Source organism: Dermacentor albipictus, chromosome 3 (assembly GCF_038994185.2).
Source record: "Dermacentor albipictus isolate Rhodes 1998 colony chromosome 3, USDA_Dalb.pri_finalv2, whole genome shotgun sequence".
In the NCBI taxonomy this organism is placed as follows: Eukaryota; Metazoa; Arthropoda; class Arachnida; order Ixodida; family Ixodidae; genus Dermacentor; species Dermacentor albipictus.
In genome coordinates, this window is record NC_091823.1 from 182484080 (window position 1) to 182511418 (window position 27339).

A 27339-nucleotide genomic window follows, 5' to 3' on the forward strand; every position below is an offset into this window, starting at 1 on the left:
CCTGTTCTGTAGCTTGATCTGGAATTCCTCTATTTTTCCTCTTACCGCTAACTCATTGATCGGCTTCTTGTGTACCAGTTTCTTCCGTTCCCTCCTCAAGTTTAGGTTAATTCGAGTTATTACCATCCTATGGTTACTGCAGCGCACCTTGCCGAGCACGTCCACATCTTTTATGATGCCCGGGTTAGCGCAGAGTATGAAGTCTATTTCATTTCTAGTCTCGCCATTCGGGCTCCTCCACGTCCACTTTTGGCTATCCCGCTTGTGGAAGAAGGTATTCATTATCCGCATATTATTCTGTTCTGCAAACTCTACTAATAACAGTCCCCTGCTATTCCTAGAACCTATGCCATATTCCCCCACTGACTTGTCTCCAGTCTGCTTCTTGCCTACGCTGGCATTGAAGTCGCCCATCATGACGTTTAGTATGCTTAATCCTTGCTCCCTCTCTAACCAGGTTATAAAAATTTGTCAGAAAAATGAAGAATTGTTGGGCAGAAAGTTGCCTGATGCGTTTAATTATTTTTTTATTGATCTCCAGAGAAATGATTATGATGTGATGGCTCTGGACTACATAAATTGTACCATAGATCAGACATGTTTCTTAAGTCCTGTGACTGGATCCGAAATAAAGACTGTATTTCTTGCATTAAATAATTCTGGGAGCTGTGATAAAGACAGTATTAAGGTGATACCTGTGAAATATGTTACTGATGTAATAGCACCATTTCTAACCCATATATTCAACCTTTGTCTGGCAACCGGTGTCTTTCCTCTGCAAATGCAGATTGCAAGAGTAGCAGTTGCTTATAAGAAAGGTGACAAGAATGACTTTGGAAACTACAGGCCTTTGTCAATACTACTTGTTTTCTTGAAAGGGCTGGAGAAAGTAATTTTGACCCAGATGAATAATTTCTGTAGTAAGCATTATATACTGACACCTTCACAATTTGGTTTTCAGAAAGACAGGTCCACTGAACTCACTCTATTAGAACAAAAAGAATACATTTTAAAATCTCTTGATGACAGGAATTGAGCTTTAGGAATATATGTAGATTTTCCAAGGCTTTTGATCACTTGAACCACAAGTCAGTTTTAAAAAAGCTTCAGGTATATGGCTTTCAAGGAACGTCAGTGATGCTGTTGAGCAGCTATCTCGGAAGTCGACAACACTATGTTGAAATAAACGGTCTCCGATCCAATGTTAAAGCTCTGTCTTCTGGCGTGCCGCAAGGCAGCATTTTGGGCCTGTTCCTTTTTAATATATATGTGAACGACATAACACAGATAGAGAAATAAAAATGGTCATATGTGCTGATGACACCCACTTTTTCTCTTCAGCCTCATCTGCCTCGATAATGATCATGAAAGCAAATACAGCGCACTTAGGCAGCTTGAGAAGTGGACAAAATATAACGCTCTAAAAACTAACACTTCGACAACAAAGGCCATTATTTACCGTAAAAAAAAACAAGGATTCATATTAACGATGATATCATTCTTAATAATTTTAAAATAGAGATAGTAAATTCCTTTAAAGTACTAGGTGTACTTCTCAATGAGAAAATGGCATGGATGATCACACAAATTACGTAGCATCTAAACTGTCACGTGTCATTGGATCGATTTACACTCGTGAGCACCTCCTCCCTACAAAAGTGAGAATGCTCCTTCACAATTCATTGTTCTGTTCCCATCTAAATTATTATCATTTGGTCAGGGGGGAAACATCCCTCACGAATCTACAAAAATTACACGCTGAGCAGAAAAGAATGCTCAGAATAATATACAATGTAGCATATGACCACCCATCTAAACCGCTCTTTATGAAAGACAACATAAGGTCGATTCATTATCTGTACGCATGCCGCCCAATTTCTAAATACATTACCGAGCTCAAAAATAATGTCTCGTTCATTGCACAACTGGCATCACTGCAGAAACGAAATATCAAGTATGCAACCAGAAACACCGATATTTGGCACATACATTCATTCAGAACAGGTTACGGAAAACATATGCTCAGGAGCACTCTTTCCTATTTCTTGAACCTGTGCCAAAATTACAATTTAGATCTCCAACGCATTCAGCCAAAAGATTTACGACATTTTGTTTCAGTTATACTCGAAATGGTGGCACTTTTTGTTTGAAATGTGCAACATGACATTGTTGTGGGAAGAAAGCAGTCCCACGAGTGTAAAATAACGTATATTTACAAATGGTGTATATGGCGTTCAGGCAACTGCCAGACTTTCGTCTTTCCCTAGTCCAATTCAACTTCTTCCTTCACTTCACCGTAACATCAGCCTCACTTATGGGGGGACATGGGGCTTGAGCCTAGTGACGTGAACAACATTGCTGGTTACATTGGGAGGCACTGAAGGCTGACCGACTGGGGCGATCTCATATGTCACGTCGGACAGTTGGCGTAAGATCTGGTACGGACCAGAATAACGGGAAAGTAGTTTTTCCGACAAGCCGACGCGACATGAAGTCGTCCGGAGAAGGACAAGGGAACCAGGTGAAAAATTATGGTCTCGGTGCCGAAGGTCGTAGCGTCGCTTTTGAGAAGCTTGCGAGACTTTGAGCCGATGACGGGTGACATCTCGGGCGTGGGCGGCTAAGTCAATAGCATCGTGAGCGTAACCAGTGCTGGGTGGTTGTACTGCAGAAGGTAGCAACGTGTCAAAAGGCAAGGTGAGGTCATGGCCATACAAAAGGAAAAATGGTGAAAATCCGGCAGTGTCGTGACGGGATGAGTTGTATGCGAAAGTGATGTATGGTAAAGCGACGTCACAGTCGCAGTGATCGTCGGAAACGTACATGGCGAGCATTTCAGTGAGTGTGCGGTGTAGTCACTCAGTGAGGCCGTTCGTTTGAGGGTGGTACGCAGTAGCAATCTGGTGTTCTGTAGAACAGGAGTGGCGCAGATCATCGACGACCTTCGATAGAAAGTAGCGGCCGCGATCCGTTAGCAACTGGTGAGGGGCGCCGTGGTGCAGGATGATGTCTTTTAGTAAGAAGTCGGCGACATCTGTAGCGCAGCTGGTTGGCAGCGCTCGCGCGATGGCATATCTAGTGGCATAATCGGTTGCTACAGCAATCCATTTGTTTCCTTTGATGAAAATTAGAAAAGGGCCAAGGAGGTCGAGGCCCACACAGAAGAAGGGCTCTGTAGAGATACGAATTGGTTGAAGCAAACCAGCGGGAGGCATAGCAGGCGTCTTCCGGCGCTGACACAGGTCGCAAGAAGCGACATAACGGCGCACAGAGCGATAAATGCCGGGCCAGAAGAAGCGGCGCCGCAGGTGGTCGTAAGTACGAGTGACGCCCAGATGTCCAGCAGTAGGAGCGTCATGAAGTTGCTGGAGCACGGCGAGTCGAAGGTGCTTGGGGACGACTAGGAGGAGCTCCGGGCCGTCAGGACAAACGCTGCGATGGTATGAAGTTCCATCGCGCAAGGTGAACCTCCGAAGGGATGGGTCATTGGGCGAGGAGCTTAGGCATTCCATAAGTGTTCTGAGAACAGGATCCTTGCGCTGCTCGTCACCAATATGGAGGAAACCGGAGAGGGATAGAACACTGATGTCCGAGACTGAATCGGTATCGTCCGGTTGATCCACGGAATTGCGGGACAGGCAGTCAGCATCTTTATGCAGGCGCCCTGACTTATACATAATAGAAAATGTATATTCTTGTAGACGCAATGCCCAACGTGCGATTCGTCCAGTTGGGTCCTTCAAAGAGGAGAGCCAGCAGAGGGAGTCATGATCGGTTAGGACGCAGAAGCTTCGACCAAAAAGGTACGGTCGAAATTTCGCTCGGGCGTGGAAAGAAGGCGGCTAACGTAAGCGATGACACGGTCTTGGCCTTGTTGACGCTGAGCAGGGACAGCGCCGATGCCATAATCACTCACGTCACTTCGTAATTCAGTGTGCGCAGAAGGGTCAAAGTGTGACAGAATCGGGGAAGTTGAAAGCCAAGAGAAAGAGACGTCTTTCTTAAGAAGGTCAGTGAGAGGGTGAGCGATGTCGGCAAAATTTTTTACAAATCGCCGGAAATAAGAGCATAAGCCCAGAAAACTATGGACATCGTTTGTTGAACAAGGTACAGGAAAATTTCGCACAGTGTGAACTTTATGTGGATCAGGTTAGATTCCGGCAGCGTTTACGAGGTGGCCGAGCATGTTAATTTCACGGCGACCGAAATGGCACTTGGAGGAGTTTAGCTGAAGGCCAGCCCTGCGAAACACGGAGAGTATGGTTGTGAGGCACTGCAGGTGGCTCTCAAAGTTCGGCAAAAACACTGTCACATCGTTGAGGTAACAGAGGCATGTAGACCACTTCAAGCTGCGCAAGAGAGAGTCGATCATGCGCTCGAATGTAGCTGCTGCATTGCAAAATGCAAAGGGCATGACTTTAAATTGATACAGACCGTCCGGTGTGATGAAGGCGGTTTTCTCGCGGTCCATCTCATCGCCGCTAATTTTTTTTTTTAATTTATTTATTTACATACTGTTAGTCCCACTGGGACTGTTACAGGAGTGGATACAGGAATACAGTATACAGTACAGTATACGCCAGTTACACATCAAGCGAGCAACAATACAAACAATATACAGTACAGTACCATAATACGCCAGTTACACACCGAGTAGGCAACAACACAAAATCAATACAGTCTGAACATGATCATCAGGTCTGGATTGTTGACAAGACTGACGAGGCTGCGAGCTCAGCGAACTTTTCCAAGGAATCCTGCGCAGTTATGGATTTGTCTAGGCTGTTCCATTCTCTTATGGCTCGAGGGAACAAGGAAAAGTAATATGCGTTGTTAGCACAAGAGTATTCATTAATCGTAAAGTCTTGCTTGTGACGTGTTTCTCTAGAACGATTAAAACTAATGTAAGTAGCAGGATCCATGTTAAATGCGTTATGAATTAATTGATAAAGAAACTTGAGTCTATGAAGCGTGACGCGGCTTGATAAGGTGTCTAGGCTTGCATAGGAAAGCAGCTCTGTGGGAGAATCAGTGCGCCGGTATCTATGGTAGATAAAACGAACAGCTTTTCGTTGAACTGATTCGAGCATGTGTAGATCTTTTTGCATATGTGGAAACCAGACGACGTTTGCATATTCTAAGATTGGACGGATAAGGACTTTATATGCGAGTAACTTGGTATCTGAAGTCGCAAAGCGCAAGGTGCGCTTAAGGAATTATAAACTGTTCATTGCTTTTTTGGTAATGTTTTGTACTTGGGTTTTAGAGCTGAGATTATCAGAAATAATCACACCAAGGTATTTCTTTTCAGTTACTGTTCTGAGCACGCCGTTGCCAGTACCGTAAGAGAAATTAAGTTTTGTTTTCTTATTTGTCGCAGACATCACTACAGTTTTTTCCATATTGATTGCCATTGCATATTGATTGCCATCTGCCAATAGCTGGCGCGGGGGTAAATTTATTAGAAGTATTGGGATCCGTGAAGGCAGTCAAGAGTGTCACCAATGCGAGGCAAGGGATAAACATCCTTCTTTGTTATCCGGTTGAGGTGACAGTAGTCAACGCATAAGTGCCATGAGTTGCCTTTTTTCTTTACTAAGACAACTGGTGATGCCCACGGGCTACTGGAAGGTTCAATGATGTCCTTGTCCATCATCCTGTCTACCTCTTTCTGTATGATGTCCCTTTCTGTTGCGGAGACACGATATGGCCGCCTATGAATGGGGCTGGCGTCACCGGTGTTCATGCGTGACAACAGGTGTCTGGCCAAGTGGACGGTCGTCCAAATCAAAGATGTCCCGATAAGATGACAGGAGGTGACAAAGAGCTGTTGTTTGCTTGGAAGGAAGGTCAGGGGCGATCATCTTAGAAACATCGTCTGCAGGCGTCGAGTGCGAAGGAGTGGGTGGCAAAGGTCCATTCGTACTGAGGAAGGATTCAGAGGTCAAAAAAGAAATCTGAAATTCTTCCAAAGGAGTGATATGCAGCACACGTGACGAAAATCCAAAATTGAGGATGGGCACGCAAGCGCAGTTTTCGTGGATCCGGATTAATGTGCTCAGTAGGGCAATATTACGTGACAGAACCACATCAGTAAGCGGCAACACGACATACTCGCCATCAGGTATGGGAGGACAGGGCGTCAGGAGGACATTTGTAGCTGCCTGTGGAGACAGCCTTGCAAATTCAGCAGAACATAAGCAGTGTGAAGCACAAGTGGTTGCATCGGCAGGAAGTGGCAGATCGAACTGTACAACACCTGCGGAGCAGTCAATTTGGGCAGAGTGTTTCGAAAGGAAGTCAAGGCCAAGAATTAGGTCGTGTGGACAGTGTTCAAGGACGATAAATAGAACAATGGGATAATGGCCCCCAATGGTCACACGTGCTGTGCACATTCCAAGTACAGGTGACGTACTCCCATCGGCGACTCGCACAGTGCATGGTACGGCGGGTGTCGGAACCTTTTTGAGCCTTTAGCGGAAAGCAGCACTCATAACTGAAAGCTGCGCTCCTGTATCAATGAGAGATCTAACAGGAGCGCCATCAACTTCAATGTCCAGTAGGTTTCCACATGTAGGCAGGGTCAACAGAGGATTTGTGGGCCGGGTCGCAGTTGCAGCTTCACCTCTGGGAGCTGCATCGCCTAGTTTCCTGAAGCGAAGCGACCGGTTGCAGAAGGGGACGAAGAGCGGTGAACGAGAGGCGAACGGGACCTATGACCTTGCGGAGACAGGGAGTGGCTGGATCTTGATGGAGCACTGTCAGCGTTGATGTTCCTAGTCGGCTTATAGGGCGAGAAAGTATGATTGTCTGGTACTTGGTGGTAGTGACTTGGAGACGACCACCGAGGATGCGATGACCAGTGCTTGCGGCAATAACGGGCGATGTGTCCAATACCAGAACACTTAAAACATAACTGAGGTTCTTTAGCGCATGAAAAGGGACGAAAGACAGTGGCAAGACGCGGACACAGTGCTAACTTCCAACAATTGTTTTATTCCATAAAGTGGTACACATATATATAGGTAACACGCACCACCGTACGCATGCACATACATACTGATTTCTAGTCAAATGAGACAGCAACGAGACATGTGTAATGGAAAGTTAAGATGATATCAAAGATGAAGGAATGACCATGCATAGCCAAAAAATTTGTTTTCTAATTGCAAGATTAAAATGTAATCTCCATCAGGCCACCCTCTGTGTCACGTTTAAAAAATGGAATTCTTTTCTTGAAAGATCTATTGAAGGCGCGCTAACACAAGCGCTCCCTAAACTATCGATCTTCGCCGCTTTAATAATCTCACGTGTTGTTTGCGCTGGGCTTCTTCCTTTCACCGTGCACTGTTTATAAATGGGTCTGCACCCATGCTTTCTGCAGTGAAAAGCCAGATGCCCCACTCCTCCAGTTCGCACATTATTTGCGTGTTCACGCAAGCTGTCATTTACGCACCTTCCCGATTGGCCGATGTATTTTTTTGCCACATGACAGGGGCAGTTCATACACGATATTGTTCTCACAATGAACGTAGCGTTCCTTGTGATTTGTCCGCCAACTGGGCTTCTCAGAACCACAGTAGCTGGCCTTGCACAAGTTGGACAGCTTGACTGACGCTGAAAAGATGACGCTTACATTTGCGTTATTGCCAATCTTCTTCAGTCTGTGCGAGATATCGTGGATGTACGGTATGATTGCGCATTTCTGCTTCACTCTCGCATTTTCCGATGAAGTAGGCTGGTCATCCTGTAGCCCGCGTCTTGCGGTCTTAAGGAGACCTTCGGCCACAGCTGTGATGATATGCTGCAGGAAACTGGCCTGTTTCAGGCGATCCACTTGCGCCATAAAACTGGAAAAACACTTGTGAGGACATGAGCGGCGAAGATCATTCATTAGGGTTGACTTTGCAATCCCCCTCTTAACCAACTTAGAGTGGCCTGATGAAAATGGCAGTAGCGGTTTGTTCGCCCTTGGTTCATATGCCCAGCACACCTGGTGTCTCTCAAAAAACATTCTTATATCGAGAAATCGCAAAGTACCATCCTGTGGAGTTTCATGCGTAATAGTGAGCGGTTGTAAACACTTGTTCAAAAGATCTAGCACTTGCGTGACATCAAGTCAAACCTCCCCGCTAGGGCTTGGATCGAGAAAAACAAGGTAGTCGTCAGCGTACCTATACCCCTTTTTTACATTTGAGTTTTCTAATTTGGCATCCAGTATCCTGCTTACACGAGCAAGATAAAGGTCACTTAAAATTGGCGCAATACAGGAACCAATGCAAATTCCTCGTTTTTGAAGATAAACACTTCCATCCCACTTGGAGAACGTCGAGCGCAGATACATGGACAATAGTTCAAGAAAACCTTGTGTAGATATGCAGATAGTGTTTACAAACTTCAGTTCATCGTAAGCATCAATAGCCTCTTGAACACATACTAATAACTCATCATGTGGCAGTGAATAATATAGATCTTTTACATCTATAGAGAAAGCTTTCAAATTACTACCTACGTGCGTCTTCAGATAACCTATTACTTCTTCTGAGTTCTTGGTCAGAAAAGGATCATTCACTGCAAGCAACTTCAACTTGCGTTGAAGGAAAAGCCCTACGTACTTTTGCCAAGTTCCACCTTCCGACACTATAATACGCAGTGGCCATTCTGGTTTATGGGTTTTGATCGAAAAAAACATTTCAAGGCTGCCAGATTTCTTAGCTTCTGATTTCACTTTCGCAAGTGAGACTTCTTTCCTGCTATGGAAAACAGAATCCAAAACCTCATCTGCCTTCTGTTTCAATGAGTTATGTGGGATGACCACAAAACCACCTTCTTTATCTGCAGGAGGCAGTGCCAAGCTATTTTTGCGAAGGAAATGTTTCACACGTTTTAAGGGCACAACTGGCCTGGATGGCTTAGCTAGCGACACAACATCCACACCTACTTAGATACACCTTCCTACTTCATTTTCATCAGCGCATTTTGAAACGTCTCTAACAAAGGTTAAGAGTTCAGGAGCAGAGAGTTTAGGTTCAACAGCAAATTTTGGTCCCAGCTTCAGGGTGTCTCTCATATACCCAGGCAATTGTATGTCTCCCTCGATGTGGACTGCATTTTTCTGGTTCCCTTGATTCTTTTTCTGTTGATTCTGTTTTGCCCATAGCTACGTGAGCAGAGATCTCCAGAGGGCTTCCACACTGTCGTCAATTCTTGTTGAGTACTCTCACCACTTCTTCCTTTTTGTTGCAGGTTGATTTGCCTGAAGGAACACTCTTGCGTGTAGCAAGTCCCTGTAAAGCTGAGCTTGTCTGAGGCATTCTGACCTTAGAATCTTGCAAATTCTTCGTCCATGTCCTCTGGAGGGTTCAAAGTCCCTGCAGAAGCGTTGCACGTCTGGCGGCATCTGGTCGAGCCGTAGAGAGTACAAGAGCATGCATGCCCTGCAAAAGGCAGCTGAGATGACGGTGATGAGTATGGATGGATGCAACGTAGAACACAAAACAGAGCCCGATGTACTAGAAATGTAACTTGAAAGAGCGTAGGTTAGGACGTGTTGGTATTGCATAACTGACATTTTTTAGTGCACGAAAAGGGACGAAAGACAGTGGCAAGACGCGGACACAGCGCTAACTTCCAACAATTGTTTTATTCCACGAAGCGGTACACATGTGCATATGTATTGATTTCTAGTCAAATGAGACAGCAACGAGACATGTGTAATGGAAAGTTAAGAGGATATCAAAGATGAAAGAATGACCATGCATAGCCAAAAAAATTTTTTTGGAATTGAAAGAATTAAATGTAATCTCCATGAGGCCACCCTCTGTGTCACGTTTAAAAAATCGAATTCTTTTCTTGAAAGATCTATTGACGGCACGCTAACACAAGCGCTCCCTAAACTATCGATCTTCGCCGCTTCAATAATCTCACGTGTTGTTTGCGCTGGGCTTCTTCCTTTCACCGTGCACTGTTTATAAATGGGTCTGCACCCATGCTTTCTGCAGTGAAAAGCCAGATGCCCCACTCCTCCAGTTCACACATTATTTGCGTGTTCACGCAACCTGTCATTTACGCACCTTCCCATTTGGCCGATGTATTTTTTGCCGCACGACAGGGGCAGTTCATACATGATATTGTTCTCACAATGAATGTAGCGTTCCTTCTGATTTGCCCGGCAACTGGGCTTCTCAGAACCACAGTAGCTGGCCTTGCACTAGTTGGAGTTGCCGTTGGAGTTGGAGTTGGCGTCTTGCCACTGTCTTTCGTCCCTTTTCATGCGCTAAAAAACCTCAGTTATGGAATACCAACACGCCCTAACCTACGCTCTTTCAATTAAAACAGATGGGTTTATCATCCGCTGTGCGTCAGTCAGCTGGGTTGCGATGGAGTGGCAGAACGCTTTGCGTCTGGGAATGAGCGGTAGGAGAAATTTGGTAGGTGTTTGTATGGTGGACCGAGCAGAGAGATGGAATGCCCAAACTTCCTATTTCCTCCTGAACGACCGCTTGTATAAAGGAGATAGTGGGTACGCTTTCCCGACAGTCTGAACGAACTGGAGCCGCGGCCATGGCCTCAAGGTCACAGCGAATGATGCGCGTTATTTCTTCTGGTCCTGTTGGCTGAACGAACCATGGCGGGTCTTCGCAAGATGTCGCAGCGCTATTGGGCAATCGGTCGAAAGTTTGAGCGGTGTGGCGGCCCTTCGCTTGTTCAAAGCGCCGGCACTGCTTTATAATTGCATCCACTGTGGCACAATCTTTACACATCTGGAGATTGAAGGCATCATCTGCAATACCTTTCAATATATGACCAATCTTGTCTGCCTCGGTAATGTTGTCATCAGCCTTGCGACAGAGCGCCAGCACATCCTGTATGTACACGACATAGGATTCTGTGGACGTCCGAGCGGGGCACGCAAGTTCTTTTTTTGCTTCCAGCTGATGACCGACAGGTCTGCCAAACAAGTCTCGCATTTTTTCTTTGCAGGCATCCCAGCTCGTTAGGTCAGCTTCATGTGTGTCGTACCATTGCTTTCGCAGTTCCCCTCAGATAAAATATCACGTTTGCTAGCATCATTGTTGGATCCCACCAGTTGTTGTCCATGCCACAAAATGTCCCCGGGTCCTGCGGATGAGTGAGGATAACCGTTGGCACGGACTGTCGAGGCGTTGGCACTTGTGTTGGTTGATTTGCCATTGTGGCGGCAAGTAGATGACGTCCGCTGCGAAGTTCCGTGGTTGTACCCCGCACCTTCCAGAAAATGTTGCGGGAAGAAAGCAGCCCCACGAGTGTAAAATAACGTATATTTACAAATGGTGTATATGGCGTTCAGGCAACTGCCAGACTTCGTCTTCCTCTAGTCCAATTCAACTTCTTCCTTCACTTCACCGTAACAATATTATGCACATCGCTTTGTTTTTTGGAATTGTAAATTTGTGTAAAAATTGTCATTTGTTTATGTATTGTGATGTTCCTTTTTGTCTGTGCTCATTGCTTGTACTGTTTGCCTTTTTTTCTAAAAATCATGCATTTGTATCGGGGAGGCGAGAGCCCGTCAAGCTGGAAATCCACCTTTTTCTCGCTGCCTCCCACATCCTTGGGATGGAAAATAAAGGCATTATTATTATTACCATCATCACCATCATCATCACCATCATCATCATCATCCTAGTTATGCCCACTGTAGGGCAAAGGCCTCTCCCATACTTCTCCAACAACCCCGGTCACGTACTAATTGTGGCCATCCCTTCCCTGCAAACTTCTTAATCTCATCCGCCCACCTAACTTTCTGCCGCCCCCTGCTACGCTTCCCTTCCCTTGGGATCCAGTCCGTAACCCTTAATGACCAGCGGTTATCTTCCCTCCTCATTACATGTCCTGCCCATGCCCATTTCTTTTTCTTGATTTCAACTAAGATGTCATTAACTCGCGTTTGTTCCCTCACCCAACCTGCTCTTTTCTTATCCCTTAACGTTACACCTATCATTCTTCTTTCCATAGCTCGTTGCGTCGTCCTCAATTTAAGTAGAACCCTTTTCGTAAGCCTCCAGGTTTCTGCCTCGTAGGTGAGTACTGGTAAGACACAGCTATTATATACTTTCCTCTTGAGGGATAATGGCAACCTGCTGTTCATGATCTGAGAATGCCTGCCAAACGCACCCCAGCCCATTCTTATTCTTCTGATTATTTCCGTCTCATGATCCGGATCCGCTGTCACTACCTGCCCTAAGTAGATGTATTCCCTTACGACTTCCAGTGCTTCACTGCCTATTGTAAATTGCTGTTCTCTTCCGAGACTGTTAAACATTACTTTAGTTTTCTGCAGATTAATTTTTAGACCCACTCTTCTGCTTTGTCTCTCCAGGTCAGTGAGCATGCATTGCAATTGGTCCCCTGAGTTACTAAGCAAGGCGATATCATCAGCGAATCGCAAGTTACTAAGGTATTCTCCATTAACTTTTATCCCCAATTCTTCCCAATCCAGGTCTCTGAATACGTTCTGTAAACACGCTGTGAATAGCATTGGAGAGATCGTACCTCCCTGGCTGACGCCTTTCTTTATTGGGATTTTGTTGCTTGCTTCATGGAGGACTGCAGTCGCTGTGGAGCCGCTATAGATATCTTTCAGTATTTTTACATAAGGCTCGTCTACACCCTGATTCCGTAATGCCTCCATGACTGCTGAGGTTTCAACAGAATCAAACGCTTTCTCGTAATCAATGAAAGCTATATGTAAGGGCTGGTTACATTCCGCACATTTCTCTATCACCTGATTGATAGTGTGAATATGATCTATTGTTGAGTAGCCTTTACGGAATCCTGCCTGGTCCTTTGCTTGACAGAAGTCTAAGGTGTTCCTGATTCTATTTGCGATTACCTTAGTAAATAGTTTGTCGGCAACGGACAGTAAGCTGATCGGTCTATAATTTTTCAAGTCTTTGGCGTCCCCTTTCTTATGGATTAGGATTATATTAGCGTTCTTCCAAGATTCCGGTACGCTCGAGGTCATGAGGCATTGCGTATACAGGGTGGCCAGTTTTTCTAGAACAATCTGTCCACCAACCTTCAACAAATCTGCTGTTACCTGATCCTCCCCAGCTGCCTTCCCCCTTTGCATATCTCCCAAGGCTTTCTTTACTTCTTCCGGCATTACCTTTGGGATTTCGAATTCCTCTAGACTATTTTCTCTTCCATTATCATTGTGGGTGCCACTAGTACTGTATAAATCTCTATAGAACTCCTCAGCCACTTGAACTATCTCATCCATATTAGTAATGATATTGCCGGCTTTGTCTCTTAACGCATACATCTGATTCTTGCCAATTTCTAGTTTCTTCTTCACTGTTTTTAGGCTTCCTCCGTTCCTGAGAGCATGTTCAATTCTATCCATATTATACTTCCTTATGTCAGCTGTCTTACGCTTGTTGATTAACTTCGAAAGTTCTGCCAGTTCTATTCTAGCTGTAGGGTTAGAAGCTTTCATACATTGGCGTTTCTTGATCAGATCTTTCGTCTCCTGCGATAGTTTGCTGGTATCCTGCCTAACGGAGTTACCACCGACTTCCATTGCACACTCCTTAATGATGCCCACAAGAATGTCGTTCATTGCTTCAACACTAAGGTCCCCTTCCTGAGTTAAAGCCGAATACCTGTTCTGTAGCTTGATCTGGAATTCCTCTATTTTCCCACTTAGCGCTAACTCATTAATCGGCTTCTTATGTACCAGTTTCTTCCGTTCCCTCCTCAGGTCTAGGCTAATTCGAGTTCTTACCATCCTGTGGTCACTGCAGCGCACCTTGCCGAGCACGTCCACATCTTGTATGATGCCAGGGTTAGCGCAGAGTATGAGGTCTATTTCATTTCTAGTCTCGCCGTTCGGGCTCTTCCACGTCCACTTTCGGCTATCCCGCTTGCGGAAGAAAGTATTCATTATCCTCATATTATTCTGTTCCGCAAACTCTACTAATAACTCTCCCCTGCTATTCCTAGTGCCTATGCCATATTCCCCCACTGCCTTGTCTCCAGCCTGCTTCTTCCCTACCTTGACATTAAAGTCGCCCATTGGTATACTGTATTTAGTTTTCACTCTACCCATCGCCGATTCCACGCCTTCATAGAAGCTTTCGACTTCCTGGTCATCATGACTGAATGTAGGGGCGTAGACCTGTACAAGCTTCATTTTGTACCTCTTATTAAGTTTCACAACAAGACCTGCCACCCTCCCGTTAATGCTATAGAATTCCTGTATGTTACCAGCTATATTCTTATTAATCAGGAATCCGACTCCTAGTTCTCTTCTTTCCGCTAAGCCTCATTAGCACAGGACGTGCCCACTTTTTAACACTGTATATGCTTCTTTTGGCCTCCTAACTTCACTGAGCCCTATTATATCCCATTTACTGCCCTCTAATTCCTCCAATAGCACTTCTAGACTCTCCTCACTAGATAACGTTCTAGCGTTAAACGTTGCCAGGTTCATATTCCAATGGCGGCCTGTCCAGAGCCAGTGATTTTTAGCACCCTCTGCTGCGTCGCAGTTCTGGCCGCCGCCATGGTCAGTTGCTTCGCAGCTGCTGGGGACTGAGGGCCGGGGTTTGATTGTCGTGTTCACATGGGAGGTTGTGGCCACGTACTGCACCAGGGTGGCCAATCCTGCTCTGGTGAGGGAGTGCATTACCGGTTCTGGTCACCGGGATCAACAGGCCACACTCCAGGCCTGTTTGTGCAATTTTATCAACACGTGGATTTTTTTTTTTTTTTAATTCGGTGGAAAATTGCCGGCACCGGGATTCGAACCACGGACCTCTCGCACGCGAGGCGGGTGTTCTACCTCTACGCTACCGCTGCAGCTTATTATTATTATACTTAGTATTCATGTTGGATTAAGTCGTTTTTTTTATTTCATATGCTTACTAGAGAGTGACAGCATTGGGCGATATGGTTCCAGCCCGTCTTGACATAAAATATAGTTCTGCATCACTCAGGGAATTTGGAAATGGGAACTTGATAGACGCCCTGCTTGTGTTGCGAATAAGGTGTTGTGACTTGCGCACAGGTGCGCGAATCGGCAGCCGGTGAGATTTATTGATATAAATGTACCTGTGAAATTGAATAGAAGAACAATCGCATGGCGAGTTTCCAATGACTGAAGGGAAATGTCTTTTTATTTCGGTAATGCTAGAAAGATGGTCATACAAGGTGAATGTGGCTGCTCCATTCTGAACAGCTTCAAACAAGCTGCTAAGGTACTCCTGATATTACTCCTGATATGGTGGCCATATCAGAAGTACCTTATGCTGACAAGTACGTTTTGATTTGTTCTGAAACGTACTTGTCAGCACTTGGCTATCCCAGCAGGGGTACCTAATCCATACAGGCAGTGAAATGGATGCCCCACAGGCGCTGGTAGCAATGGCTAGTAAGAAGTCTAACACCTCCTTGTCAGTTTAGCTGTAGTTTTGCTCGGCATGACACAACACTTGAATGAAAAGCGAATAGGTGGTTCTCGACCATCAACCCTTCAATGTGCCAAAACTATGCCGATCCCATATGGAGAGGAATCAGAGCTGAGACACAGTGGTTTGTTTAGATTGAAATGTGCTGGACTAGAGCCAACATTACCAACTGCGTCATTACCATTAATTTTTTTCTTCCATGATCATTCTTCTATGTTCATATATAATTCTATATATCTTTTTCTTTTGTTTTTCTTTTCAGTAAAATTTTTCAATTATGGGAAAGCACTTGTCTGGTGCTTCCACTGTGTTTATTCTTTCTTGTTGCACAGGATGAGCGTCGACCAATGAGCCCATTTTGCTTCACAATGTAAAAAGATGGTGCAGGAAAGGTATTCATTATAAAGATATTCACTACGAGTATCAGGGCAAATGGTTTCCCTGCCTTGTGCCCACGCATTGCTGTTTGCAGTGCCTGGGCTGTGAGATACTCGGCCAAAGAAGTAGTAGCCATAAATGTGTTCGATGACAGAACATTCTTTCTTTTTGCCTACATTTTTCAACCATGTGTATTTTCTGAAGCGTTATGGCACTGTCATGTTCTCTGATGTCAGCTTACATTTGCAGCACGAGAAGCAGGAGTCATCATCACAAATGCTGCACGTGGAAGTGTTAGCTGCATTACATCTCAATGATTAACCCTTTGAGGGTCGAATTATTTTGAAAAAAACTTTCCCAGGTGGTCAAATTACTTTATTGCGGATCTTGAATGTACAAAATGTATAAAGTCGGGAATAAATAGTAAAAAATAATTAGGAAGAGTATTTTGGTGTCGGCATCATTCAGAACTGCAAGATGTTCAATAGTATTTCTGAGCGTGGTACTCCTTCATACACGAGTCTACGCATAGCGCCTTATCGCAATCTGCACACCTAAAATGCGTGTCTGTCCTCTTGGAGCGAGGAGTTGTGTTGGCGCACACGACATCTCTGCGTGCAACTGCCTTGGGCAGAAGTCTGAGGCACCCTCCCCCTCTCGCGTAAGCGCATTGCCGCAGAGAGCGAGAATACCGCGTGAGCGGTGGTGACAAGCAAGCTAAGAGCAGTGCCAATCAAGATAGAAATCAACTTTCGCCGCCCCTGCGAGTGCGTGCCAGCAAAGAGAAATTTTGCACGCCTCCGTTGCGATCACGCGGCGGAACCGAAACCGCGAAAGCGCGTTGCCACTGAGAGCGAGAATACCTTGCGAACGGCACTGATAAACAAGCTAAGAGCAGCGCCAATCAAGATAGAAATCAACTTCCACCACCCTGCAAGAGAGTGCCGACAAAGAAAAAAATTGACGTTTCGTGCGCCTCCGTTGCGATCACGCGGAGAAACCGAAGCCGCCAAAGGGGCATTGCCGCAGTATGAGCGACGTGCTGAAGCTAGCAATCAGTTCTGTTTATCTCCCCAAGAAGGTAGCACCAATTTCAAACGCATCTTGTAAGTGCTAAGAGGTGGCAGCACCTCCCGGTGAGCACGCATCGTCATTATGGCGCGAAATTTCAAACGGAGGGTCGGAACCGTACCCGTACGGCAAAGACCTTGCGGGACAGAAAACCGCAGCTGTACATGTACGGCAAAAACCCTCAAAGGGTTAAAGCAATCTTTGGTCACTTGCACTGTTATTTGACAATGCAGTTCGCACTTGCTTTTTTAGCCAGTTCTATGTGCCATAACCCTTTTTTCTTTCTGTAATATGGTTGTCTGTCTTTTAGGTAGACATGGCGTTATACTTGTGGCTATCCCACATGTATGCAACCTGCATGGGTTCCTAATATGTTGAAAATGCAGGAATCGTGTACTCAAAAGTACACGCAGTGATTACTATACCCTTCGTTAGTCTTCTCCTAAGAGCCCGTCAGGGGCTTCTTCATATTTTGTAATGTTAAGTGCTCTCTTAGAGCAGACTGTTGTTGCACTAGTGGCTTCCGATTGCAGGGAGCTCGTGTGCCAGCAGATGCCTGTGAACTCACCCCTGTCGACCGCATCTTCACTCGGTTGGGAGCAAGTGACAGAATCACTTCTGGTGAGAATCCTTGTTTCCAGTAGATGAGACTTGGTCTAGCCTATTTACAGCTGAAATTCCATAAGAAACTGTTGTGTACATTTCAGCTCTTTTTTGGGCTTGTTTTGAAGTGGCACAACCATTTTCATTATTATTTATTTATTTATTTATTTATTTATTTATTTATTTATTTATTTATTATTACCTCAAAGGCCCCGGTGTGGGGTATTACATGAGGGATGGGTGAACACTTCAGTGGAATGTAGACTCAATGGCAGCCTCGAAAAGATGTGGATTGGAGTGGTGCACGGCGTCGGCGGAAAGGTCATTCGAGTCTCAGGCAGTCTTCACAAAGAAAGAATGTAGGTGTGCAGTGGTGCGGGCAGGCGGAGGATACACAGATTTTTCGTGACGTAATTGGCAAGATTGACGGTGTGCTGGAATGATGGCTGGAGTACTAGGATCAGAATGATAAGATTTGTGATAAAGACACAGTCTGAAAACATGACGCCTTATATATAGATTGGAAATTCCTGCTTTTAATTTTAGCTGAGAGTGTGGTAAGAATAATCAGAATAAATATAATGAGCTGCATGATTCTGAACTGCTTCTAGAGTGTTAGAAAGGGTGGTGTGTTGCGGGTCCCATACAGAGCATGCGTATTCTAGCTTAGGTCTTACAAAAATTAGATAAGTTAGTATCTTTAAGGATGGTGGTACGAAGCGCAAGTTGCGGCGGAAGTAACCAAGCGTGCAATTGGCTTCGTTAGTGATGTTCGTAATATGAGGGGACCAAGGAAGGTTATTTGAGAGTGTAAGGCCAAGGTACTTGCATAACTCCACAGATGATATTTCCCAGTTGCAGAGAATGTACTTAGGAGTATGGTGAAGCTTCCATCGATGAAAAGGTACTAGTAAAGTCTTTGTAGTGTTCAGTGACATTAGCCACATGCTGCACCAAATGGTAACTGTCTAGGTCATCTTGCAATGTGTGGTTGTCGGTATCAGCTAGGATTGGGCGATAATTGACACAATCGTCAGCAAAAAGGCGAATGTTAGAAGAGAGGTTAGCCGGTAAATTATTAATATATATAAGGAAAAGGAGGGGCCCCAGAACTATGCCTTGGGGTACACTGGAGAGAACAGGGCTTTTAAAGGAGGAGTGGTTGTTAGCATACACAAACTGTTGTCTGTTAGTCAAGAAATTTCGTATCCAGCCCTAGACAAGGGGATTAAGGTGCAAGCGAGAAAGTTTTAGAAGTCGATGAGGAAAGTTGTCAAACGCCTTTTCGAAATCTACAAAAAGGGCATCAACTGGGATGTTTTGATAAAGGTTAGAGCTTATGTCATTTATAAAGAGTGCTAATTGACTGTCACAAGATAAACCTTTATGGAAGCCATATTGGTTAGGGTGGAAGAAACTGACAGACGTTAGGAATGTAGCAATGTGGAAGTAAAGCACATGTGCTATTAATTTCGAACAGATGCTGGTTAGAGAAATTGGGCAGTAGCTACTACATGACGATGAAGGACCTTTCTTTGGGACTGGTATAACCTTACCCACTTTCCAGTCGTCCGGCACCACTCCTGATGATAAAGATTGCTGAAAAATATGACATAACATCTCACTTGTAACATATTTAGTATTGTTTAAGACTTGGGAATTAATACCGTCGATTCCAGGTGAAGACGACAGCTTCATATCAATCAATGCATTTCTTGATTCCATCAGAACTGAAGGTCATTGCGAGCATTGCATGGTTACTGAAAAGTGGGAATTCAGGAAGTTCACCTTTAGGTTCATTCGTAAATACGGAAGAGAATGCATGATTAAGTGCTTCGGTGATTTCATGATCAGGAATAGGCTTATTTTTCTCGTCGCACCGTGCAAGTGGTTGCGAACGCTTTGGATTTATAATGTTGCAGAATTTTTTTGAGTTATTTCGCAGGATGTTTGGTAGGGTAGTCGATTAAAAGGAGCGTTTTGCTTGACTAGCAAGGGATAGGATAGGATTGTTGAGACGCTTTAGTGTCGTATTGAACCATGGTGATGAGTGCTTTTCAGTTACAGTGATAGTAGACATGTAAGTTTTTATCAGCTCATGCATTTTATTTTTGAAATGAAGCCAGTTCATTTCAACAGAACGTTCTAAGAAACCGGTAAAGAACGAGCTGGCTAATTCCGCTAGTTTAATATTCATATCAGTATAGTTGCCTTTGTCATAAAGTGTAATAGTTTTTCTAGTTTTAGTGAAGGCAGGAATGTCACATTGGAATAAAGTATGTAGCGCTGAATGATCGCTTAGGTCAGGTAAATGTGTCAGTGGTGAAACATTATCGGAGTGAGAAGTGAGGATAAGGTCTAATAAGTTACACGACTCATCATTGTGCTGCGTGGGGTTACTGACGATTTGTGTTAAGCGAAACGTAAGACATGTATTAAGGAAATCACCTTCGACATTGTTTTTTGACGTTGTTTCAGCTATATTGGACCAATTGATGGCTGGAAATTTGAAATTGCCGAACAGTATGATAGGGGATTGGGGATAAAGCACTGTTAACTTATGGGTTTCGTAAGCAGCTTTGATTTATGATAAAACATTGGCGTCTGGACCTGAGTTGATCTCTATCTCCTACATCAGGAAATCTAGGCCAGGGTTTAAGGTATTATAAGTGAAGTAAAATTGGGTCACTAGGTGAGATAGGAAGGTGCCTTTTTTTAGAGTAGTTCTGTAGCAATGCATTTTCAAAGCAGGTCTGCTGCATCAACTGCTCTTTTGTGCTCTTTCAGTTTTCTCAGGAGAGCATTTTTTTTCTAATTTTTTTTTCCTGGGACTCTTAAGGATCTGTCACTTTCTTTTTGGTACATTGTGTATTTGTGGCATTGGCATTTAGGCAACAAAATGGCAAGAGGAATAATGTGACACATTGAAGGTCTGCTGTACTTGTACAGTGCACAAATCCTTCCCAAATGATCCTTGCATGTGCTACTATGCGTTTAAAATATTGTGCCACATTGAGAATGGCAATGCTTGCGGGCCGTAACTTTAGATCCCCAAATACAGACATTATCTCAACAGTGAGTCTTGTTGGTTCACAGCTGTGCTGTTCAAGAGTTCTTTATTTGCATATTAATAAGGTTACAAATGGGGATTATACATACATACAGAGGGAGGTCCCATAGTCAACAGACTGTACAGCGGACCTCCCATTACAAGTGAGTAGGATATATAAATACAAAGCAGCTATATAAAAACACAAAAGACACCATATTAAGTTAGTCACTTGCTTACGCTGTAAAACATTAACGACACAAAGCACTTATTAATAAAATGATAACGATCACATTGTTATATTGAGTGCAAAAATTTACGAAGGTTTGACTTGAATGTGTAAAAATGAGAGGATATCTTAATATGACACGGTAATGAGTTCCAAAGTAGTGTGGCTGAAAAATTAGTAGTAAATTTACCATAATTAGTTCTAGGTTTTGGTAGTAAATAGCTGTTGGTAGAAGCGAAACGGGTAGACGTGGAATATGGATACTGGCTGGTAGTAATTATAGGGAATGGGAGCTTTCCGTTAACAGATTTATAAACAAGTAGTCCAAGTGAGTATTTATTTAATTTCTGTAACGATAAAATGCCGTTAGATCTGAGCAATGGAGATGCTTCCGATGTGTAGCTGCTACGTGTAATGATGCGAATTGTGTGCCTGCCATAGAGGCAATAATGAAGAACTGGTGTAGAAAGATGTTGCTTCAAATTGGCTTCAAGTAGAAGGCGTCTGTATATACATGCTCGTAGACAGACTCATCCTGCACACTTATGCAGGCAGGACACAACTGTGTCGGGGTATAAGTTTAGGATGCAGGTTTAGAGGAGCACAGTCACATGTCAGTATTTATGAAATCGGACGAAATCTCATCTGGTCAGGAAGAATAATCGCAAATAACAAAACAGACACCCAAGTGAAAAAATTATTTAAGAACTTGCTGTTTCGGCTCTCACACGAAAGCCTTGTTCACAGAAACTTTGTTTTGTGTGGAAGCTGAAACATCTTTTTAATTTTTTCAGCTCGGTCAGTGTCTCTTTTGTTTTTCTCCACCTGTCAGTATATCCACATTGTAATAAAATGTTTGTGTGAAAGCAATGCTTAAGATATTACTTCGATGTCCATCTTGAAAAACATTGCCAAAGAAAGAGACCGCACAAAAAAAGAAAGGCAATAGACAACCATCAATTATTTTTGTCAACATCATTTTTTGTTGGTGACATGACCAAAGTCTAGAGGATCCCTTAGAGCAGAGGGGCTCTCAAATTTTTTGGCCTTGGGGAACCCCACTAGCTTAGCCAGAGTGCCATGGAACTAGGGTTGCCCACTCTCAAGTGGTGGCTGCAGGGGTAGTTGACCCAGTCAGTGCCAGAAGCTGCTGTCAGTGCGTGTAAAAAAGTTGAAAACATTTTTTTAGTCCTATTGTGTTGCGATGTTGAACAAGAAATGTGCGTTATAATTGCCAAACCAACACGGCTACCAATACAGGTAGAGGTACTGTGAACACTTGGCACCTGCAACAGAACTACAACCATGACAAAAACAAAACCGCTTCTATGTTTGTGACAGTGCAACAGAACATAAAAAATTAAAATGCATAAACGAGCTGTAAGGCATTATAAAAAGGAATTTATCACCTGCAACAATAAGTGATGCAGTGCACCAGCTTCTCCAATTATTCTCATCTTTGTTTTTTCCTGTCACTTTCTTTTCTCTTCCTATAGATACTTTACACATGTGCTTCCTTTTTGGTGTCTAGGTTTTTTTTTTACACCGCTTTTACCACATGTTTTAACTTTCTATTTCCCGGAGAAGTGCTTTCAGCATTTCATGGCGCTATATTATTTTTATACAATTTTTTCATTGTTATTTTTTATCTTTTTAACAACCTCCCTTTGTTGAGCTGCAATCTTTTTTTGTTGTCATGTTCTTTGTCACGGCACTGCTTTCTATGTGGGCATGGTTTTATCTTAGTGTGCAGCATGGACGTCGCCTTGGCGCGATGGCGGCCAGTTATCTAGATATGGAAAGTTTTCTGATGCATGTGCTGTGGCTACAAATGGTGAATGCAAATAAAAGATTTTTATTGCATAATAAATTTAGTTGAAAGTAGCGCTCTGTATGTCATCATCATCAGCAGCAGCCTGTATTATGTCCACTACAGGACGAAGGCCTCTCCCTGTGATCTCCAATTACCCCTGTCCTGCGCCAACTGATTTCAACTAGCACACGCAAATTTCCTAATTTCGTCGCACCACCTAGTCTTCTGCCTTCCTCTACTGCGCTTCCCTTCTCTTGGTACCCATTCTGTCACCCTAATGGTCCAACGGCTATCTAACCGCCACATTACGTGAACTACGCAGCTCCATTTTTTTCTCTTGATGTCAATTAGAATATTGCCTACACCCATTTGCTCTCTGATCCAACCGCTCTCTTTCTGTCTCTTAAGGTTATGCCTAGCATTCTTCGTTCCATGGCTCCTTGCACGGTCTTTATCTTGTTCCCAAGCTTCTTTGTCAGTCTCCAAGTCTCTGCCCCATATGTCAGCACCGGTAAAATGCACTGATTGTATACTTTCCTTTTCAATGATAACGGTAAGCTCCCAGTCAGACGCTCACGATGTCTGCCGTATGCGATCCAACCCATTTTTATTCTTCTGTAAATTTCCTTCTCACGGTCAGGGTTCCCTGTGATTAATTCACCTAGGTTGAACATATTCCTTCACAGACCCTAGAGGCTGACTTGCGATCTTGAACTCTTGTTCCCTTGCCCGGTTATTTAACATTATCTTTGTATTCTGCATATTAATCTTCAACCCCACTCTTACACTCTCCCTGTTAAGGTCCTCAATCATTTGTTGTAACTCATCCGCAGTGTTGCTGAATAGAACAATGCCATTGGCAAACCGAAGGTTGCTGAGGTATTTGCCATCGATCCTTACTCCTAAACCTCCCAAGTTTAATAGGTTGAATACTTCTTCCAAGCACGCAGTGAATATCATTGGAAAGATTGTGTCGACTTGTCTGACCCTTTTCTTTATAGGTATCTTCCTACTTTGCTTGATTCGAATTAAGGTGGCTGTAGAATCTCTAGATATTTTCCAGGGTATTTATGTAAGCAGTCTGTGTTCCTTGATTACGCAATGCCTATATGACTGCTGGTATCTGTACTGAATCAAATGCTTTTTCGTAATTTATGAAAGCCATATAAAGAGGCTTATTGTACTCTGCAGATTTCTCGATAACCTCATTAATGACATGTATGTTATCCATTGTAGAATATCCCTTCCTAAAGCCAGTCTGTTACCTTGGTTGACTAAAGTCCGGTGTTGCCCTTATCCTATTGGAGATTATTTTGCACTTTACCTGCCCTAAAATGTCGCTAAACCACTAGCTCGGATGTAGACCCTAGCATAATAAAAATGAAATCTAGTCTATTTATTGTTATCCGGTAGAAAAAGTGCAAAAGTCGGGGACACTCGGCCATCCTGATTGGGTCCAGCCAAGAAACGGGACATTTACTCAAAAGTCGAGAGTGTCCTGCTAAATTTGGGATGGTTGGCAACCTTATGGAGAACCCTCTTCCACAGATGTGCTTATATGTAGATTCATTCAAAAGGACTCGTACAAAGAGTGAAAAAAAGAGGGGGAGTTGCGTGCTCAATATTGTGAACATAGAAGTTCCGGCATGTTTCGGGGGCAGGGATCTGCATGATGGAGGATCCCCTTTGGACGCACCTAACTAGAGTAGCACCTCCACTGCACCTGCGTGTGACCTTGATTATTTTTGGTCCAGCAGGTTATTTATCTCGAGGGTCATCAATCTTGGTGAGGAACTCGCACTGATACAGTAAAGCCTCATTAGTTCAAATCTCAAAGGAGTAAAAGAAAATGTCCGAATTATATGTTGAATTATCATTGAGCAGCAAAAACTGCACATTTACAATTTTTTTTTATTACATACCTTTACCTTGTAAAGAAGTCGGTGATGCTCGTTTGCTTTTTCGCAGATAGCCGGGCAGAAAAGACTAGTTTTTGGACCTGCGACAATCCCTCCACTGCAAGTGTAGTTCACAGAGCGTCATAGCAAAACTCCTCTAAAACAGTGAGAGCATTGGCAGCTTCTGTTGCAGTACATCGCATGGGTTGTCTTCATTATACGCTTAATCCACCACACCGGGAGCATCGCTGATGATCTCATCATCGCTTAACTGACCAGTGACGACAGTGCCGTCATCATTGGCCACATAGTCGGCAAGCTGACCTTTGGAGGCGAGCAGGCCAATGAATTCCCCATTGTCCTCCTCTTCTTCTGGCGCTACAGGCTCTGGGCTTTCCTCAGCCTGCACAAATCCACAATGTATAAAACAATTTGCCACCACTTCTGTATTTGCCCACATGTGCGTCAAACTATGTATCGCACTCAGAAGTGTAGTGTTGTACTGCTGCTTCCGGTCCGTGCATAGAAGCGTGCATTGCAACACTTGCTTGTGATACCTTTTCTTGACAAATCGGATAATCCTCTAGTCCATCGGTTGAAGGGCAGCAGTAGTGTTGGGAGAAAGGAACGCAAGCCGGATCGCCTCCACATTGCAGTGTGTGGTGCAATTGTCCACTATGAACGGCACTTTGCATTTCTTTGCGCCGAATGGTCGATCCAGCCAGGCACGAAATATGTCCAAAGTCACCCATGCTTTACAATTCGCATGGTGCTCGACAGGAAGGTGCCTGGTGCTGTAAAGACGTCTCTGTTTCGGCGCCTTCCCAATGACAAGAAGTCAAAGGCGTGCCATGCCCATCATGTTTGCTGCCAACAGCACTGTCACCCACACCGTGCTTCTTTTACCACCAGTCCATTCATTACATTCAAAGGGTCCCCTTTGAATGTAATTATTTTGTGTAGCAGCACTGAAAAAGAGTGCCATTTAATCGGTATTTGTTCTGGTCACAGGCTGGCTGCCACATGCTTTTTAAGCTGGACGTTTTGCCAATCTTTAACTAAACTTCTTCGTCCACCTCAACTCTCTCCCCACACATGGTCTTAAACACAAGGCCAGGCCTGTCTTTAAAATTCGCAAAAGCTTGTGACGCTTTGAACAAATCAATCTTCATCGGAATGCATAGTTCTCTGCTTGCATGCTGATAAGTGGTGCACTCAAAAGCAGCTTCGTGTCAAATGCAGCAATCCTACGCTACAATGCTTCCTCCAAGGATGGGTGGGCTGTGGTTCATAAACGGTTCTGATCGGCAGGAAATTGCTCATTCTTGACATGCTATGTCGATAGTGTGCATCTTTTTACGTTCAACTGGCGCATCACCTCTTGCCTGAAAGCCCTGTCTTTCAGTGCCTTGAAAATTTTTACTTTGGTCACGGAGCACTTGGACGCGCCCTTCGCGCATTTAGCCAGTACCGCCATCGTAGCAGAGAGCAACAGCACAGTAGCACCTCACACACAGGCACAATACCGATGACAGTAGCACAGTACCGCCTCACGCACTGGCATGACATCGATGACAGTAGCGATAAGTGCTCCAAAACCCTGCCTTGAACGTATTGTTACGAAGAGTTGCGAAGAAATGGTTTTATTTACAGGAGATGGACGATGATCGTAGCGTGATCGTAGTGGAGTCCGGCCTCTCAAACTCCTCGTTCTCTTCAACTTCTCTCTTTCTTCTTGTACTTGCCTTTCGTATCCGTTACATTTCCCCGCAAGCAGACAAAGCCTGTGGGGCAAGTCAGGATTGACAAGCAGGGTAGAAAGGCTTCAGGCAAGCAATATGAGTCAGCTGAGTTCTGCTTGATCACCAATCATTGCACAGGAGGCGAGCTATGACGTAAGTGAGCTTGCTCAGGCGATTCACAACTACAAATGGGCCTGAAAATTGTGACAAGAACTTTGGCACAATCCACACTTGCGTTGCGGTGTCCAAAGAAGAGCCAAGTCACCTTTTTTGAACGATACTTGTACGTGACAGTCGTCGTATTGTCATGTGGTGGTGACGTTGAAGAACACAGTAGCAATACTGTGAACGACTAAACTAACTTTTATTGGGCGATCCTGTGCCCACAAGACAGGCTACACTTATAGCACAAGGATAGCGGCGAACACGGTCGGCGATCGGCGAAAATCTGATCAACGGGTCAAGCGTGTCGGCTTTTATACATCAATCGTCGAATGTTCCAGACTAATCATTGGGACCCGCGTGCCTTCCACAAAGTTCTACACCACTCGTGTCAGGCGATAAAATCAGATAACATAAGGTTCGGCGACAACAGAAAGCGGATAGAAGCATCGATAACTTTCCAGAAATTTCGGATACATGCAGGCGCGTCCCGCGCTTTCTGATAACATTTGTTAGGCGGTCAAACGTGGTCACCCGATAAAGATAAGTACATGTGTCATTACCCCCCTCTTAAAAAGAATTGACCCGATGCTGCAAACAAACGAAAGTAATAAAGAAAAGCACTCGTAGCAAAGAAAAAAAAATAAGCAAGTGCGTCAGCGTCCGTAAAATGGTTTAAGGCGCACCATGTGGACCACTTCAGATCGTGCGCGGCACCGCTGTGACTGCGAAATGCCGTCTGGCACGACCTCATAGTCCAGTGCGCCAATACGTCGGATGACCTCGTAGGGTCCGAAATAGCGTCGCAATAGTTTCTCACTCAGTCCTCATCGGCGTATCGGGGTCCATACCCAAACACGGTCGCCGGGCTGGTACTCGACGAAGCGTCGTCGGAGGTTGTAGTGTCGGCTGTCGGTCCTCTGCTGGTTCTTGATCCGCAGG

General features: G+C 44.4%; 1 protein-coding gene across 1 annotated transcript in view; it reads left to right on the top strand.

Moving 5' to 3' along the window:
* The window catches only part of LOC135918083 (DNA mismatch repair protein Msh6-like), a 564077-nt gene that overhangs the window by 465819 nt on the left and 70919 nt on the right, over window positions 1-27339 (top strand). The window contains exon 27 of the mRNA XM_065451744.2: window positions 17435-17522. Coding sequence (XP_065307816.2) covers window positions 17435-17522 — 88 coding nt within the window. The remainder of the gene's footprint in view (window positions 1-17434; window positions 17523-27339) is intronic.